This window comes from Megachile rotundata, chromosome 12 (genome assembly GCF_050947335.1).
Source record: "Megachile rotundata isolate GNS110a chromosome 12, iyMegRotu1, whole genome shotgun sequence".
Lineage (NCBI taxonomy): Eukaryota > Metazoa > Arthropoda > Insecta > Hymenoptera > Megachilidae > Megachile > Megachile rotundata.
The window spans coordinates 7157176-7174916 of record NC_134994.1 but is presented as its reverse complement, the minus strand read 5'-3'; the positions used below and the strand labels follow the sequence as shown (position 1 = coordinate 7174916).

The window sequence follows — 17741 nt, the reverse complement described above, 5'->3', positions numbered from 1 at the left end:
TTAATTATAATTATTTGTTTTAAATAATAAGTTAAAATTTATGTTTTAAGTTTCAGAAATTTTGTTTCAGAAGTATCCTAGAGTTTTATGATAATACCTAGTGGTGGGGGACCTGTTGAAGTTAGCCATAATGCGCAATTGTGTGTGGTTTGTGCGTGATTGTTGGAGCGCGTAAGGTGACGCAAACTGTTGCGCTCACTTTGACGCGTTATGATTCACTGTAATAACGTTGTATCACGTTGTAATATTTATGTAACTTTATACGTCTAAATAAATGAAATTATTAAGTATAAGTTTACTTTTTATACGATAGATAATATTGAAATATGATGTAAATATGAATGTTCAGTTAATAGAACGATATAGTTTCCTATAATAAATATTTATCACATGTTTATGTTTACAGAATCAGCGTTGACGGTTTACTTGTTTATTTCCCATATGATTATATTTATCCAGAGCAATATGCGTACATGCTTGAGCTCAAGCGTGCCTTGGATGCAAAAGTATTTATTAAATATATTACTCTCCTATGTGGTTATTCTTATAACAATGTAATAAATTTTTATTTGCGATTGACAAAAATTTCCTTCACAAATTTTAGGGACACTGTTTATTGGAAATGCCCTCAGGCACTGGCAAAACAATAACTCTTTTATCGTTAATTGTAGCTTATATGCTAGAAAATCCATTAGATGTAACAAAGTTAATTTATTGCTCTCGTACAGTGCCAGAAATAGAAAAAGTTATAGAAGAATTAAAAAAACTTATGGACTATTATGAAAAGGAAACTGGAAGTAAACCAAAGATTGTTGGGCTAGTGCTTAGTTCACGAAAGAATATGTGTATTCATCCTGAGGTACTTTACCTAAAATTTGTTCAATTTGTAGGCTTTCGTTGTAACATCGTTATTACGTATAAATTAGGTGAGCAGAGAACGTGAAGGTAAAATTGTTGATGGACGTTGCCATGCTTTAACAGCATCGTATGTTCGTGAAAGACATAATTACGATGAATCAACACCAATTTGTAACTTTTATGAAGGATTTGACATGGAAGGCAAAGAACAATTGATGCCACCTGGTATATATTCTATTGATGACTTGAAAGACTATGGGAGAGATCGTAATTGGTGTCCATATTTTCTTGCAAGGTTCACAGTAAGCAATTTGTTGAGCAAGCTATATATTTTCATACTAAATAAGCCACTAACTTTTATGTATAATTTCAGATTCTACATGCTCAAATTGTGGTATACAGTTATCATTATTTACTAGACCCTAAAATTGCAGAAAGTGTATCAAAAGAATTAAGTAAAAGTTCTGTGGTAGTTTTTGATGAAGCCCATAATATAGGTACAATGTATCTTATATTTTAGATTATCAAAATGTTAGAAATTTAATTATTTTATTCATTGCAGATAATGTATGTATCGATTCAATGAGTGTAAAGATAAACAGAAGGATTTTAGAAAAGAGTTCTGCTAATATACAACTTCTTGAAAAGACAGTGGCAGAGTAAGTTAAATTTGTAAATATATTCCATACAATTACATAACATTAATTTTTAATGCCTGTAACTTAGAATGAGAGAAGATGATGTAAATAAATTAAAAGAGGAATATGATAGATTAGTAGAAGGATTAAAAGATGCACGCGTTGCAAGAGAAACTGATATTATCTTAGCTAATCCTGTTTTACCTGATGAAGTTTTACAAGGTATTTTAAATATCTTTAATCTTAGAATATTTTATGACTTGAAATTTATACTTCATATCTTTTACAGAGGTAATCCCTGGTAATATAAGAAATGCAGAACATTTTATCTGTTTCTTGAAACGATTCGTAGAGTACTTGAAAACTCGTTTACGCGTACAACATGTTGTTCAAGAATCACCTGCTGCATTTTTACGAGATGTACAAGCAAAAGTTTCGATAGAACGTAAACTACTAAGGTTTTGCGCTGAACGATTGGGATCTTTTTTACGTACCATGGAAATAACAGATTTAACTGATTTTTCACCAATAATTTTGGTGACTCATCTTGCAACATTAGTTTCTACCTATACAAAAGGATTTACCATTATAGTAGAACCATTCGACGATAAATCGCCTACAGTTTTGAACCCCATTCTTCATTTTAGTTGTTTAGATTCGTCAATTGCAATGAAACCTATATTTGATAGGTTTCAATCAGTAGTTATTACTTCAGGGACATTGTCTCCATTAGATATGTATCCGAAAATTTTGAATTTTCATCCAGTTATAATGTCATCATTTACAATGACATTAGCTAGACCGTGTCTTTTGCCTATGGTAAGCTATATTAATTCTACTAAAACTATAATGTTATCAACAAAATTTATATTATTTTAAATTCAGATTGTAGCAAAAGGTAATGATCAAGTTACAATTTCATCAAAATATGAAACGAGAGAAGATGTTGCTGTTATAAGAAATTACGGCCAGCTGTTAGTTGAATTTGCGGCTACTGTTCCTGATGGTTTAGTTTGCTTTTTCACCTCTTATTTATACATGGAATCTGTTGTAGCAGCATGGTGTGTATTTACTTTATTGTACTTTTGGAATCACATCTTCATCCACATTTTTGTAGGTATGATCAAGGTGTAGTAGATCAGCTTCAAAGGCATAAGTTACTATTTATTGAAACTCAAGATTCTGCAGAAACGAGTTTGGCTCTAATTAACTACATAAAGGCTTGTGAAAACGGAAGAGGTGCCGTACTTCTTTCCGTAGCTCGTGGAAAGGTATCAGAAGGAGTTGATTTTGATCATCATTTAGGAAGAGCTGTTCTTATGTTTGGAATACCTTATGTGTACACACAATCACGTATTTTAAAAGCGCGATTAGAGTATCTTCGTGATCAATTTCAAGTGAGTTTTTAAATAGCGTGTTATAACATATCTTTAATCTTGATAATACTAATAATATTCTTTTAGATTAGGGAAAATGATTTTTTGACATTCGACGCAATGAGACATGCAGCACAATGTGTTGGGAGAGCAATTAGAGGCAAAACTGATTATGGTATAATGGTGTTTGCAGATAAAAGATTTTCAAGAATAGATAAACGAAGTAAATTACCAAAATGGATACAGGAACATTTAACTGATAATTTATGTAATTTATCAACCGAGGAAGCTGTACAGGTAAATTTCAAGATTTAAAAGTTACAAAATAAGCATTAACAAATTATAATCTTTAGATAAGTAAACGTTGGTTACGACAAATGGCTCAACCGTTCACGCGTGAAAATCAATTAGGATTGTCATTATTGACGCGAGAACAACTGGAGAAAGAAGAATATGGTAAAATTGAACAAAAAGCACAACAAAATTAAGTATTTTAATATTATATTTATAAGAATTTGTTTGTGCCATTTTTAAATATGATGTGTAGAAACATAATTTGTACTTCACTTTATATTATAGCGAGAAAAAAGGAATAATTATAAAATATTGTAAAAAAATAATTTTATAAAAATAAGTTTTGTAAACTTTTTAAGTTACAGAGTTTTAAAAAATTAAAGAGATTTTCTGTCAAATACAAAAAATTGTCAAATTCAATAAACTATCACTAGGGTATAAAAAATATATCTTTACAATTAAAAAAGTTTAATAACAAAGTATGGTGATGAAGTTTTAACAGTGTAAAAAATACAATTATATCTATAAACAATTCATAAATATCACCACCTCACAATAACTTGATCTCCGTCTTGTATGGAATAATAACTAAGTTCTTGAAGCGGTTTATCCAAAGGAATTTCGTCTTTCGAAAGCTAAAATAAAATTTATAAAGTAGTACACTACATATATAATATAAACAAATATATAATTACATTTTTTTGTATGAATGAGAGTGATAAGATTTTTCCTCCAGTTTTGAACAGTCGCTGTGCAATTCCAATTACTTTTTGAACTTCCATATCTTTTAAAAGCTTTCTTTTAATTCCTTTAGGCTGGTTTGGATGATCAGGACATACAAATTCTACCGTTATGACATTAGAAATCATTTCCGTTTTTGATTCAGCCGAAGGTATATCGGAAATTCCGTGTTCTAAAAGTAATATTAAGAATTTCAACTTTTAAACTTTTAATTAATTTTATATATTTTTACATACTTTTAACTAATGATGGATAACGAGGATGTTCAATTATAAATTGTTTTCTCTTTTCAGAATTATTTTCCGTTTCAATCCATCTTGGGAAATATAGTTTCATATAATCATATTCCGCGCCTCGTCTTTCATCTTGCAAAATTTCAGTACCATTTAAAACTCGTAATTTCGAAATTCTTGCTATTACTAACTGACGAGCAGTTTCCATATTTTCATTTTTCAAGATTGGATTTTCTCTAAATTTTAAATCTTCTAAATTATTAAGTTTTTCTAATTCTGATATAGATCTCCACTATAAATTTCAATAAAGTTATTTTTTTTACGGCGTCCAAATATTTATATAAATACTCGATTTTACCTCTGATATGTTGTTTTGCGATATATGCAATTGTCGTAAATTAGGAAAAGCCGAAGTTTTTCCTGTTGAATCAACAGATGGAAATCTTATTTTGTTTATTTTATTCGAACTTAAATTAAGGTATTCTAAGCTGCAAAGTAAAATTTTCCAACATTAGATTATTATATTTTATGTAACTTTAAATATACTGTCAAGTATCATAAAAAGAAATTGTAATTATTTATACACATTCAAATGACTTACCATGGAAGTGAACCTAATTTGAGAACTTCGTCCCAACTGGATATCAAATTTCCTTCAAGCGTTAAGTTATTTATTTTCATTAAATTATCATCCTCTATTGGTTTCTGTATAATATCGACAATATTGAAAGAAAGTGAAAGTTCTTGAAGAGATGGAAACATACACATACATTGTTGAATATCAAACCAATTATAATTCATTTTTGCCATTGTTAAGGATTTGACAGTTAAAAATGAATTATTTAATACTTTCATATCATTTTCAGTCGGTAAATAATTTTCACTAAACAGAGTAATAAAAACAGCGTTATAACATAACAGAATTATTTCATAATAACAAGTGTGACAAAAGATTAATTTACCTAACATCAAGCCGTTCAAGAGAATTAAGCTGACAGCAGATGTCTGCCACAATGTGCCAACTATTTATTAAATTTCTAGATATATCTAACTCTTCTATGTTCGGACACAACACTTTCAATTCATCAGGCTTACCAGTGTTACTAACACATTGTTCTCGTAAACCCACAATTTTTAATTGATCAAACCTGCTTTGTTTTTTATTTACTTTAGAGAAACCGACAACTTCCAGAAAGGGAGCATTGATTTCTTTTTGCAAACTTGTTAGTGTATCTCTATCAATTCCTGCTAGTTCATCGTTGATAAGACCATACCGCATTTTTATAGCTTCTGGACAAGAGATTCCAAATTTTGCTTTACCTGGACGTATAAACGAACCAGATGTGGGGTGCCTGTTACATATACAACATTTTATTTACTAATAAAATGCTAATAAAGCATGACACATGACACAATATAATATTTTTACACAGCTTTACCTAGCTTTAAAATATTCTATTCCTTCATATGTGCCATTATGTTTACCACGAGTAGGATCATCCCAATCTATACCAAGCCACAAACCTTTAGTATCACCGACAGGGCCGCAGTATTTTAATGTACCTCGATATCCATCACACTCAATTCGGCTACCAATTTCATATTTTTTATCTTCTACCATACTAAAAAGGAAGGACAATTTTTTATAACATGATATATATTTTACTTCTATTTTCAATGTATCATCTTAAGAATATAATATTTATTTCTTTATAATCAAGCATGTAACAATAAATATTATGCATGTATATTTTATAATGCGGTCTGTTACCTAACCTCAATGTAATAAATAATCATTGAATATTGTAACACCAGTAAAATATTAGTATTATAAATAAAAAAACTTGACACAAAATACTATTGCAGATAATACTTATGGCGAATACAAATGCCTATACAGGTTTAATCAAAATTAAAAGTCATGTACGATAATATGACTCTATCTAATACTGCTGTTATCATGTGCAATTTTAAATACGTGTATGTATCCGTACACATATATATGTACATTCAAGAGTAATTCTGAGATCCCTTGCAATTTTGTATATTTGATTGAAGTTGAGGGGGAGCCGTACACGTACGGCTATACATGATATATGTTAGTTAATATCTGAGTTTCAAATCGAGTACAGTATTACTTTTATCAAAATTTTATTTTGCTAATTTATTGACTTCGCAAATGCCTCCTGTGAATTAGGCATAATATTTGCCAATGCTCTTGTGTGGGGTGCAGGTGGGAATCGATTCCCCTTGCCCCTCATTTCCTATAGAAAAGTCAGATTTGCTTTGGCGGTATTTGAAAGTACTGTTCAAGAATTCGCGCCGGTAATCATGTTTGTTTATGTTATAGCAATTACTTATTTCATAACACAACTGTGTTACATTTGAAGTTCGACTGTTTAAAAAATGCAGACAAAATTTGCACAAATAAAAGGAAATGCCTGTATATCTGTGATTAAATTATTGGAAAATTGTAAACATTTCTAACCTATTGGCTTATAACAAAATTTATATATAAATTTGTTAATAATGGCAAATGCAAGTAATAATAAAATTGTAGTACTAATTGACATGGACTGTTTCTTCTGTCAAGTTGAAACAAAACGTCGACCAGAATATACTGGAAAACCACTTGCTGTTGTACAGTACAATCAATGGAAGTTAGGAGGGTAAGGTTTAAATTAATATATGCTACAATTACCTAGTTAGATTATTAGCTTATTAACTTTTCTTAATCAGAATAATTGCTGTTAATTACGAAGCAAGAGAATATGGTGTTACTCGTCACATGAGAGGTGAAGAAGCCAAACAAAAGTGCGCAGATCTGATTTTAGCTAGCGTACCATGTACACGTGGAAAAGCAGATACATCCAGGTACATATAAAAAATAAAAATACTTTTTGATATTCATATTATTTCTAAATTTGATGTATATTTATATAGATACAGAAGTGCCGGTCGCGACGTTCTTAATGTCATAAAGAAACACTGTAATATTATAGAACGAGCTAGTGTGGATGAAGCTTATTTAGATATTACTGATATTGTTGCTAAAAGAATGTCTACAAGCTTTCTTTCTCAAGAGTATTTAGTCACACAACTTTCAAATACATTTATAGTAGGATATTCAGAAATTGGAAAGAATGATGAAGGTAAGGTCAATTATCTTAAGATGTAATTGTATAACTAACTTATAAATAAGTTTGAATACATGATGTGCCATTTGATATTAGAACAAAGACGAAAAGGAGTAAATGCTTGGCTCACAAATATCTTTGAAGAACTTGAAGATGTACAAGCACAGGAACTTGCATTAGCTGGTGTAATAGTTGAAGAACTAAGACAAGATATATATAATGAAACAGGATTTAAGTGTTCTGCTGGTATTTCAAACAATAAAGTGAGATGAAATATTAATATCTTCATAAATAATTCTGTTTTAACTCACAATGTTATCATTAATTTAAAAAATTGTGTTTTTTAGATATTAGCTAAATTAGCATGTGGATTGCATAAACCAAATCGACAGACAATTTTGCCACCAAATGCAGTATCAGAGCTTTATTCGACATTACCTATTAAAAAAGTTAGGAATCTCGGTGGGAAGTTTGGAGATGTTGTTATTGAATCTCTTAATTGTAATGTTATGGGTGACTTATTGCAGTATTCACTGCAATATCTACAAAAACGTTTTGATGACAAAACGGGGTATACTTTCTAAATCATGATAATTCACAAATGATTATTGTTATTTTATGTTCATGATTTATACTCAAGTATATTAATTAATGTTTTTATATAGATTATGGTTATATAATATTGCTCGGGGTATAGATAATGAGCCGGTCACTACACGACTTATATCAAAATCAATTGGAGCATGCAAAAAGTTCCCAGGGAAACAAGCAATTACTTCAGTAGATGTGGTAAAAAACATAATGATAAATAACATTCACGAAATATGCACATACGTATAAAGTATATATTTTATTTACAGTTAAGACATTGGGCTGGTGATATGGCAGCAGAAGTTTGTGAACGACTTGAACAAGATCTTCAAGAAAATGAACGGCGTGCAACATTACTTACAGTATGTTACCACTATTATCAAAATAAGAGTACTGTTACCCAATCGCGTTCATGTAATTTGAATTCGTACAAACCAGAAAAAATGGCAGATCGCTGTGTAGAAATTATATGTAAATCGACGCAATGTCCAATAGCATTTTTGGGAATATCCGCTGGAAAATTTGTACCAGCTAAAGATAATCAAAATCTTAAAAACTTTTTTAAATTAAGCGAGATGAAACACACTCAGGAAGTAAATACGCAAACAAAAGATATAAAATTGAAATCTGTTGACACAGTAGTAGACACTACTGAAATAGTAAACAATATACAGTTAAATGAATTGGTTAATAATTCTAAGACTGATGAAATGAAAAATGCATCAAATAGTAAAGTAAAAACCATTAATAGTATACAATTGAATCAACAAATTTCTAACGAAAAATCAGATTGTTCACCTACTTCTAATAAACTGAACAACTTAATTCAGTCATTAAACGAGCGAAATAAAAAAAATATATTTCATGTAAAAAAGGTACATAATTGTAATTTTAGCAATTCATTGGATCAAAATGACTTTAAAGGTTCATTTTTTATGAATGCTCTTAATTCAAAGGAAACTAAAGTAGAAGATGCACATACATGTGATTTTGAATTGATTGACGTAAATGAAGATATTGATGCTAATTTTGAATCTGGAAATTCAAATGAAAATAATGCAGAAAAAAATGATATCGAGGACGTTTCAGGTCCTAGTACTGAAGAACATAATGAATCTGAGAGCAGCAAGAATAAAGTAGAGACAGACATAAATATACGTACAAATGATAATGTAAATAATTTGCAAAGTACTATAAAACTAGAAGAAATATTTCCTGACTTGAATAATATTGATCTTAGCGTACTTGCATTGTTACCTTCAGAATTACAAGAAGAAGCCAAATTGTATATAAAAGCAAAAAATAAGAATGATAACAAAAAAGTAATTGTAGAAAGAAATACAAAGGGAAAAAATAGGTCTAAAAAAAATGTTTCAAAAGTAAAAAAAGTTAATAATATTTATAGCTTTTTAGTCAAAAAAGAATCTCCTAATGTTGTTGACATTCCGTCTAAACTATGCACAGAATGTTGTCAAATGATTCCTTTGGTAAGTTATCAGGAACATTGCGATTTTCATGTGGCTGAAAATTTGCAAAAAGAACTAAATAATCCTGCATTGCAAACGGCAAATATAAAAAGGAAAGGTAGCGCAAGTGATATAAGCACAAATTCGATCAAACGTCGACCGAATGAAGATATTTCAGAATCTCATAAAAGTCATACACTTACATCGTTCCTTTCATAACATTTAATAAGATAAAGATCTGTAAAATAATTGTTAACCTATATGTTTTTAAAAATGGGTCAAACAACTTATATTTTGTACATAAAGTTGTAAACAAATTGTTAAATCATTTTGTTTATAGAAAATGATACAATAAATAGAGCTATTTGTATTTTTAACTTTCAAGTTATATATAAGCATAATTAATATTTAAAAGTCGATTTGTACTTAAACAATCCAGTTTTGCAAATTCAAATTTCATACTTTCTTTGTACATTTTCATTGAATTTTGAAACGTGACAATCGTTTCTTTTATTGCTTCATTAGATGTTTTTAATATTTGTAAAGCTATAATACAAGAAATCAAATTAGAAAGTTAAATAACGTTCAATCGAATTATAGAGCGGTACCTTGATGTTTATCGATTTGTTCTTGCTCTATAGCTTTTACTAATTTACGTATAAGTTTTAATAATTTTAATTGCTTCTGCGATAAAACTGTTGACAAAGATATTTTTCCAAATTTTTGTTCATATTTTTTTATATATTTATCTAATTTTGAAATCGCGTCTTCAGATTTACCATGACATTCGACTTTTTTATAGCACATATTTTTTAGGTATATCTCCTTATATTTATATCTTATTTTGTATTAAACTATGAAGTTTCAAAAATACTTCTTTTGTTTTTATGTATGCACATAATGAACAAAATATGTATTATATCAAATATAGTTTTGAATGCATAAATCAGACCAGTACATTAATAGCATATTACAAAAACAAATTTATTTATATAAAAATAAAAATATATATACATTTTGGAATTTATGTCTTTAAATATTTACCATTTTATTTAAATATAAAATACTTAGGTAGTATTATATTTTCTTTTCCACACAGTGTCTTTAAGGTATGCACCTATCATAGGATTATTGAGCATTGTTTCTACAATATCTTTAAATCCTAACTGACTGGCTAGCACATACTTACATTCCACATCTGATAATTCAGAAATTAATATTTTCATATTGTCCGTCATAGTATGAGTAATGCTTTTCTCCAATCTATACCTATAATGAATTGAAATTAATTAAAAAATTATTTTGTGAATTTTTTTTTAAGTAAATGAGTATCTTACCTGCGAGTACAATCTTGCACGAGATTAGTAGTTAATTTATTTACGGCTATAAAATCTCTTAAATATTTAGTTTCTCCGTTTAGTATGCAATGATTGTAAATTAGATTCACCCAATCGACATGATGATTATAGGCACGTATAACAATAAGAGCTTGAGAAAAACTTAAGATATGACATAATACTTTATCAATATCTTCAGACTTCAAGTTAAGTATGGAAATTACTTGTTGATTATAAGACACTGAATTAAGTAATGAAAGTTGGAGAGCAACTAGTTGTTCTTGATCAGAACATTGACCAGCAAAATTTAATTTGTTAGCCTATGTAAATATATAATAATTTAGAATTTTTTAATACAAGAGTATAGCAAATAACTTACTTGTAAATAATATTGTGTTGCATGAGTATAATTAGTAACTGCTAACTGTAGCTGCTTCTGAACAGTTTCAGTTTTAGTAAATTTTATTTCATGTTGAACAGAACCTTGTAATTTTCCATGTTCTTTTGTTGCATCTGCTATTAACGATTTAACTACATCTTTTGCTTCGTTCTCCCACATAAGTGCAATTTCGTGATATAATTGAAAATGCAATGCCACTAGAGTAAAAAGATCTTTATTTTCAGGACAATGACGTTTTAAAAACTCCAAAAGTGCCGTTTTTAAACCAGTTCCCTATAATGAGAATTATAATGTATGTTATGTATACATTATCATGCAAATAATATACAATGAAATATACTTTATCTAATCCTTTTCCAAGCAAGAATTCAAACTGATCGTTTTCCTTTAATATTTGAAATACGTAACTCATTTCTGTATAACGACCAACACCTGTTACAAGACGTACCTAAAATTGCATGGTAAATATTATTAAATAACAATAATCTTATTCTTTACTTTTATAGTATGAGGGCATACCAATAGTGTCCAGAATTTAAGATTTTGTAAAACATTTGCAAGATTTTGACATTTACGTAATACTGATGCTATTCCCTCCATATTGCAGGAAGTTGTAAAACAATCATGAACCCGTATTAATAATTCCACTGTTGTTTTTAAAGTTGATTCTAGGCAATAAAGAAAAATAATGAGACTTTGAACATTACAGCAATGCATAACAATTAGGCTTATTGCAATACCGTTTCGTATTTCATTATGAAAATGCCCAAGCAATTTGTTTGCAGTTTTTAAAAGTTGCCAACCAAGAAGTGAGACATCACTGCATAATTCCATAATTATTCGAAAATTTGTATTTAAAGAATATCCCCACAAATAAATATTATCTTCATATCCACCTACAACAATCGAAAACTCATAACAATCATTGTATATAAAATTATAATGAGTTCAATATTTACACACCTTCCACACCACAACTAATTTTCATTGTAATATTTTCAGCTAAAAATTTTGCGATAGTATTATTGCTTATTTTATATGCAGTAATTATATCACTAATAACCTCAGATTTATCTTCAATATCACTTTCTGCAACCTCTTGTAAAAATTGAATGGGATTATTTAACTTTAACAACAATTGGTAACTTTTTCCCAGCTGCATTGCTAGTTTGTAACATAATACAACTTTAAGACATATGTTTGCTCCATGTTCCAATGTTTCAAGTAATTTTTGTAGAGTTGATAAACATTCTATTTGAACTTTATAGATGTTTTCATCTTTTATTTTATTTATTTCGCTTGTACTGGTTGAAGTAGTCACTATAGTAACAATTTTGCTTATTAATATGATGTAGCTACTCTATAATTCGTTGTAGCAAAAGTATAAACATAATAGTTACATGAAGAAGATGAAGATAATCTTTGCAAACCACGATTTTTTAAGGCCCCGTATTTTTGTTGTTTATTTTTATTAACATCTTTCAAAAAATCTTTTTGTTCAACAGTTAATTCATTTGGTGAAATTTCACCTTCTGCCAATCTCAAACATAGCATGAGATTTTGTAAATCCTGTAGAGAGTAAAATATTGAAGGCGTTATCAACATAAATGTTTATTACATAAAATTTAGCAAGACTTACTTTATGTTTACAATTAAAAATAGTACTTATTCTCAATGCAGTATCTAATTTTCCTAAATCAATTAATTTATCAATTAGATTCTTTGCGGCAGTCTTTTCATGCGAATCATTCAAAACGCAATTAAGCTTCAACTTATTTAATCCTGATAATAACTCTGTTTTCAGTTTATTGAAGCTATGAGATTCGTTGTCTAGTTGTATGTTTTCAGGTCCAGCTAATATACATGATTTCCACATTGCCACTTCTAGGGCATTAATATTTTGCTGTTCTGTTTCAACGTTCTTTAATGTTTCAAAAGCTAGTTTTAGTATTTCATATCTATTAAGAAGTGTATACCAGTTACTTTTTTCCATCGAACCAAAGTAATGATCGTAGTTTATAAAAAAGATCTATGTACCTCTCTTTATGAGAAATAACTTTCTCGGCGTGCTCAATAAAAAACTCTGCTGATTTTTCACAAGGTACATCATACTTTTCAAAATTTTGCGCACACTCGCTCCAAAATTTATCATCGATGTTATCATTCTTTTGGGCACAATATTTAAATTTACTTCGATACTGCAAATACGTATTAAAGTACATATTATCCATTATTCTGCATAAAACATAATACATATACCAAAACAATACCTGAGCTAAAATTATATCAGATGAATTAAATCCTACTACATTTGATAATTCCAAAGCACTGTTATAATCTTCAATTTTTAATAAATCATCGATACATCTTTGAATGTCTACATCAAAGTTATATGCATCATTTGACATAGTAAATTTGACATAGTTAAAGACCATGTTAGTTTTTTGAAGGATTTTTATAATACGTAGTAAAGATTTAAAATTTGGAATGGGAACTGTAAAATACAAAATAATTTTGGCACAATTAGTACTATTCTCTATAATAAATTAACAGTGATAAACAAATTGCTAGTACCTGGAAACTCTGCGTAAAAATTAGACTTGATTAATATTTCGAGAAATTTGATTTGTAAGTGTGTACTTCTAAGACCGTAGGCGAGTACTGTAACAACACAATTAATTGCAACACTGGCAACCCAATGCAAATTACTTAAGTAGGTGGTATCAGAACAATCCCAATCCATAGCTTTCTAAGAAATATGTAATTATTATATTGTTTTATCTAATCATGTAACTATGAAATATGTTAATATTATTTTAGACATACATTGCATTTTAAATTTAAACACTGAGTTTTAAATTCCAATAAGTTTTGCTGATATCCTTCAAAATTACCATACTCTGCACATTGTACAAGAAATTCAAACAATAAATTGAAAGGACTTTCCTATAATTGAATAATGTTAGTAAAATTATTAATATCAAATTTTTATGTTATTAATATAGAAAAAATACACTTACCGGCATAAAAATTTTATAAGCCCTACTAAGAGTACTAATATATCCACATGTTAACATTTTAATTAACAAGTGAAATACTTGATTAGCAGTCCATATTTGTTGTTCTAGACATTCTTTGTATTTAGAAAGTATGTCCTCATCTGCGGTAGATATTACCATCCATGAATAACAGAATGCTGCTGTTGATGATGGCTAAAATGAATTTTAATGATATAAAATCACGAAGTTTTTTTACACAAAAAATACGTATCAAACATTCATTTTAACATAAGATGTACCTCATAACAAGTTGCTAAAATGGTAAGAAAAGGTCGTGATGTTAATCGTGAAGCATTTATTAAAGCACCTGGTGGGTCTGGACTTTGATGACACTTAAGAATAATTAACCATAAATCATCATTTGGAGCACAAATATTATCATGTAAGGGATATTCAGTTAAACTGCGCGAATCAGAAGTACTTAAAGAATCTATTGATGCTGAAGAATCAGAAATAGAGGATCCCTGTAGTCAAGAACACATTATTACGTATCATTGAATATATTAGGCACATATTGTATTGGCTACTTACACTTTGCTTAACACCAATTTTATAATACAGTGATTGTCTAACATCCCGTGATTTCACTTTATGTTCACTACAAACAGCTGATTGGCATTTTGTAAGGTGTGTATTGCTTAAACAAGTTAACAAATGCTCTCCTAAAATTGTGTCTTCCATATATTTTGCATTTTCCAGTACCTAAAACCAGTATTATATAGAATTTCTTTTTAATCTAAAATTTTAATTGTTTATAAGTGAAATTATTACCTGATCTAAAGGATAAGCGAAAATATCAGAAACTAAAGTAAATTCGAACCAGTAATTGTGATTTGCTAAAAATGTTAATAAACTGACTGGCAAAGGAAAATTATGTGCTCTTGCAAATCGCACAATAACGTCCCATATTTTTAGTATCTTTACAAATTGCTGACTGTCTTCAATTATATTTTCAGTAAAATTGGTTTTAAAACTATTTTCAAGATGTGACATAACAGTTTTCAAATCATCTTCATTCTTATATACTATGTTCTCTAATAAATTTCCTGCAAATTAAGCAATAAACAACAATATTTATAATTCTTACGTATATTAAATTTGTGATATACAAAATTACCAATGGAAATGTTCATCTCTCTTTGCACGTAATTAGCTGCCGTTATATGAAGTCTTAAATTTTCTGAGTCAACACCTAGCATTTCAATAAAAGAGATACAAGTGCATAATATTTCTGATTTATCTAAATTTTGCAAAGCAAAAATATGGGCATATAGAGCTGCTTTATATTTCCTGAAATCAGTATGTTACATACTTATATTTTTCAACAGCAAAAATATACATTACAACATAATTTCTTTACCTTCTAGAAAATATATTTCCAATTAGTTTCCCTTGAGAGTGTTTTAAACTGAATATGGCCATAGTAGGACGGGCTTCTTTCAGATAATATTCATACGTTAACGATTCGGTATATCCATACTTTTTAATTAGAGCATCATTCGAAAAATGAGGCATTGGTTCATCATTAAAACGCCATTTAAATAATTGCTTGGTATTTAAATTTTTATAACCATCTAATAATTCATACATTGTGGTTTCCTTTTTGGGTTTATTTTCTACAACGCGCTCAAGAAGTGGAACGTGTTTTAATGTGTTTTGAAGAACATCATTTGAAACACTATAACTGCCCAATTGTAAATTATTTTTACTCAGAAATATATCTTGTAAGATACTTTCTTTCATTTCTGTATTTTTATTTTGATTTATTTTGCTTTCCTTGGATAAATACGAAAATATTAATACCAAAACTATCAAATAATTTTGTTTTAAATATTCATCAACATCATCAGCGAAATAATGAATTGTTTTAAAAATGCCTTCTATCAACATATCTTCGCATTGTTCTTCTCCTTCACACATTTTTGTCAATGCATCATACAATTCTCCGATTTTTACTTTATCTTCTTGAGTACTTGTTTCATTTAAACAATGTGCAAGGCACAACTCTTTTTCAACATTTTGCATAAATTCAGTCCTATTAATGTTACAAGACTTATGCAACAATACCTTGTTAAATTCTGATAGCGTCATTGCATTACTAAAGATACGACCTAACATCAGTTTTATATCTTGCCGTTCTTTTTCTAAAAATATTCCATACCTAATAAATTAAGAATACAAATAAATAAATACTTATATAAACATATAGAATTCTCTCAGTATTTTACAAATAGACATACCTACACAAATGGTTTTTAGTTAAATCTTTCACAAGAGAGCTAGCATTTGAGGAATCAATCGATTCAATCATATCTGATGTAATATTCAATGAAGTAAATAAAGATTTTAAATCATCATTGATATCAATTGATTCTGACATCACATTATCGCCATAATAACTATCAATCCAGAACTGTATCATCTCAATTTTATTATTTGACAGCAAATAATTCCATAATACATCATTAGTGATGTTTGTAGAAAGAGTATGGTTAGTGATAGAAAAATATAATTCAGTGCATAATGATTGTTTCACAATTTCTGGCAATTTTATAACATCTTGTATAGATAGAGAAGTGCTTATACCATTTTCAATCCTGTAAAAATTATATTTATTACTTTTTAATCCTATTTAAATTAAAAAAGTATATCTATAGAAACTCTTACATGTACTTTTGTTCAAATTCTGTAATACTTTTTATAATATTCCACGAATTTATATACTCAGTTTCAAAGTGTTCTACACTTATTAAGTATTCTGCTAAATAATTCCTTAACATAGAATCTTTACAGCTTATACAAATATTAAATATATATTCAATTGGGTCTTTTTTCTATAAAAGGAACAACATTAAACATAAATAACAAATAACATATATCAATAAAATAAATTTAAGGTACCATATTATTTAAAACATGGGAAGCTCTATAAATCTGGCGTTTCTTCAAAAGTTCTGTAATCCAGATTTCTACTTCGTTGTTAAAATATTGTTGAGCATCATCGATAGAACAATTTCTCCTATATGCTAAATGTTTATGAGCAAGGTTAATATGAGTGCCTTTTGCCGATGCTTCTCTGACAACTTCTCTATCTCCTAATGTACGCCAACCAGACCAAATGACAGCAGATTCTCCAGTTAAACACTCAACTGGAATTCCGCCTACAACTGATTTTTCTGCCATTTTATTGATACCTGTTTTCACAATGCATTATATTATTTTACTAAAACTATAATAATTTTAAATTACAAAATGATAAGTTATCTAGTCAATAATATTACTTACTGCAATAATACGTTTTTACCAATGTATTTTTGAAAATTCATAACCTTGTTGCTTTGTTAGAAAATTTAGAATAATTTTATTTTCAAACGTAAGATTAAATAATTAGTTACATATAATTCAAGTTAAAAAAAAGTGCAACACTTGTTATTGCATGTGCACGATGGAGCTGTATGACACATAAAAATGCACCATTTTTGTGTGCTATTATTCAGTGATAAACATTATCTGACATTTTACTGACTAATAATGTGTTATGAATTGAAACGGAGTCGATAATTAAATCTTAGTGTATCGTCGATAACAACATCACAGTTATCGACGGTTTA

General features: G+C 28.7%; 4 protein-coding genes across 10 annotated transcripts; 2 read left to right on the top strand and 2 right to left on the bottom strand.

Annotated features, from left to right (window-relative positions):
* Positions 1-88: 88 nt before the first annotated feature.
* Xpd (general transcription and DNA repair factor IIH helicase subunit XPD) lies at positions 89-6115 on the top strand. Its single transcript, XM_003700903.3, has 12 exons — positions 89-331; positions 407-506; positions 605-859; positions 927-1160; positions 1232-1355; positions 1421-1517; positions 1585-1718; positions 1786-2315; positions 2382-2557; positions 2614-2893; positions 2960-3169; positions 3226-6115. Exons 1-12 carry the CDS (start codon positions 327-329, stop codon positions 3358-3360), a joined length of 2280 nt encoding a protein of 759 aa, XP_003700951.2. The 5' UTR covers positions 89-326; the 3' UTR covers positions 3361-6115.
* Positions 3618-6053, bottom strand: Glo1 (Glyoxalase 1). The gene is made up of 8 exons (XM_012279747.2): positions 5912-6053; positions 5580-5762; positions 5103-5492; positions 4742-5023; positions 4499-4628; positions 4144-4432; positions 3862-4079; positions 3618-3801 (listed from the first exon to the last, which is right to left on the bottom strand). The coding sequence occupies exons 1-8, from the start codon at positions 5935-5937 to the stop codon at positions 3709-3711; spliced, it is 1611 nt and encodes a 536-aa protein (XP_012135137.2). The 5' UTR covers positions 5938-6053; the 3' UTR covers positions 3618-3708.
* Positions 6116-6351: 236 nt separating the features above from the next.
* Positions 6352-9711, top strand: DNApol-eta (DNA polymerase eta). Its single transcript, XM_076537951.1, has 7 exons — positions 6352-6809; positions 6880-7014; positions 7084-7292; positions 7374-7540; positions 7625-7848; positions 7943-8066; positions 8138-9711. Exons 1-7 carry the CDS (start codon positions 6670-6672, stop codon positions 9551-9553), a joined length of 2415 nt encoding a protein of 804 aa, XP_076394066.1. The 5' UTR covers positions 6352-6669; the 3' UTR covers positions 9554-9711.
* Positions 9712-10297: 586 nt separating this feature from the next.
* Positions 10298-17716, bottom strand: SPG11 (spatacsin). 7 transcript variants are annotated; one of them, XM_003700901.3, is made up of 23 exons: positions 17416-17706; positions 17032-17324; positions 16798-16964; positions 16371-16727; positions 15491-16291; positions 15248-15420; positions 14902-15176; positions 14662-14832; positions 14370-14594; positions 14092-14283; positions 13898-14017; positions 13646-13820; positions 13342-13565; positions 13109-13269; positions 12711-13029; positions 12472-12640; positions 12035-12391; positions 11812-11967; positions 11591-11739; positions 11412-11519; positions 11051-11344; positions 10672-10991; positions 10298-10603 (listed from the first exon to the last, which is right to left on the bottom strand). In XM_003700901.3, exons 2-23 carry the CDS (start codon positions 17311-17313, stop codon positions 10402-10404), a joined length of 5397 nt encoding a protein of 1798 aa, XP_003700949.2. In that variant the 5' UTR covers positions 17314-17324; positions 17416-17706; the 3' UTR covers positions 10298-10401. The 7 variants fall into 7 exon arrangements, with proteins under 7 accessions (XP_003700949.2, XP_012135132.2, XP_012135133.2 ...); XM_012279742.2 differs by lacking the exon at positions 14370-14594 and having other exon boundaries at positions 17416-17708; XM_076537941.1 differs by lacking the exon at positions 10672-10991 and having other exon boundaries at positions 10461-10603; positions 17416-17711.
* Between the last annotated feature and the right edge of the window lie 25 nt (positions 17717-17741).

Bases quoted from the DNA above. Each gene is read 5' to 3' on its own strand.
- Xpd (XM_003700903.3), top strand. The intron at 1,719-1,785 runs GTATTTTAAATA...TATCTTTTACAG, and splicing joins ACCTGATGAAGTTTTACAAG to AGGTAATCCCTGGTAATATA. The intron at 3,170-3,225 runs GTAAATTTCAAG...TATAATCTTTAG, and splicing joins CAACCGAGGAAGCTGTACAG to ATAAGTAAACGTTGGTTACG.
- Glo1 (XM_012279747.2), bottom strand. From the start codon at position 5,937: ATGATTATTTATTACATTGAGGTTAG. The intron at 4,629-4,741 runs GTAAGTCATTTG...TTTACTTTGCAG, and splicing joins AAATTAGGTTCACTTCCATG to CTTAGAATACCTTAATTTAA. The intron at 3,802-3,861 runs GTAATTATATAT...ATTTTATTTTAG, and splicing joins TCTCATTCATACAAAAAAAT to CTTTCGAAAGACGAAATTCC.
- DNApol-eta (XM_076537951.1), top strand. From the start codon at position 6,670: ATGGCAAATGCAAGTAATAATAAAATTGTAGTACTAATTGACATGGAC. The intron at 6,810-6,879 runs GTAAGGTTTAAA...TTTCTTAATCAG, and splicing joins AATCAATGGAAGTTAGGAGG to AATAATTGCTGTTAATTACG. The intron at 7,015-7,083 runs GTACATATAAAA...ATATTTATATAG, and splicing joins GGAAAAGCAGATACATCCAG to ATACAGAAGTGCCGGTCGCG.
- SPG11 (XM_003700901.3), bottom strand. From the start codon at position 17,313: ATGGCAGAAAAATCAGTTGTAGGCGGAATTCCAGTTGAGTGTTTAACT. The intron at 14,595-14,661 runs GTAAGTAGCCAA...TCTTGACTACAG, and splicing joins AAATTGGTGTTAAGCAAAGT to GGATCCTCTATTTCTGATTC. The intron at 11,520-11,590 runs GTATGCCCTCAT...ATGCAATTTTAG, and splicing joins TTAAATTCTGGACACTATTG to GTACGTCTTGTAACAGGTGT.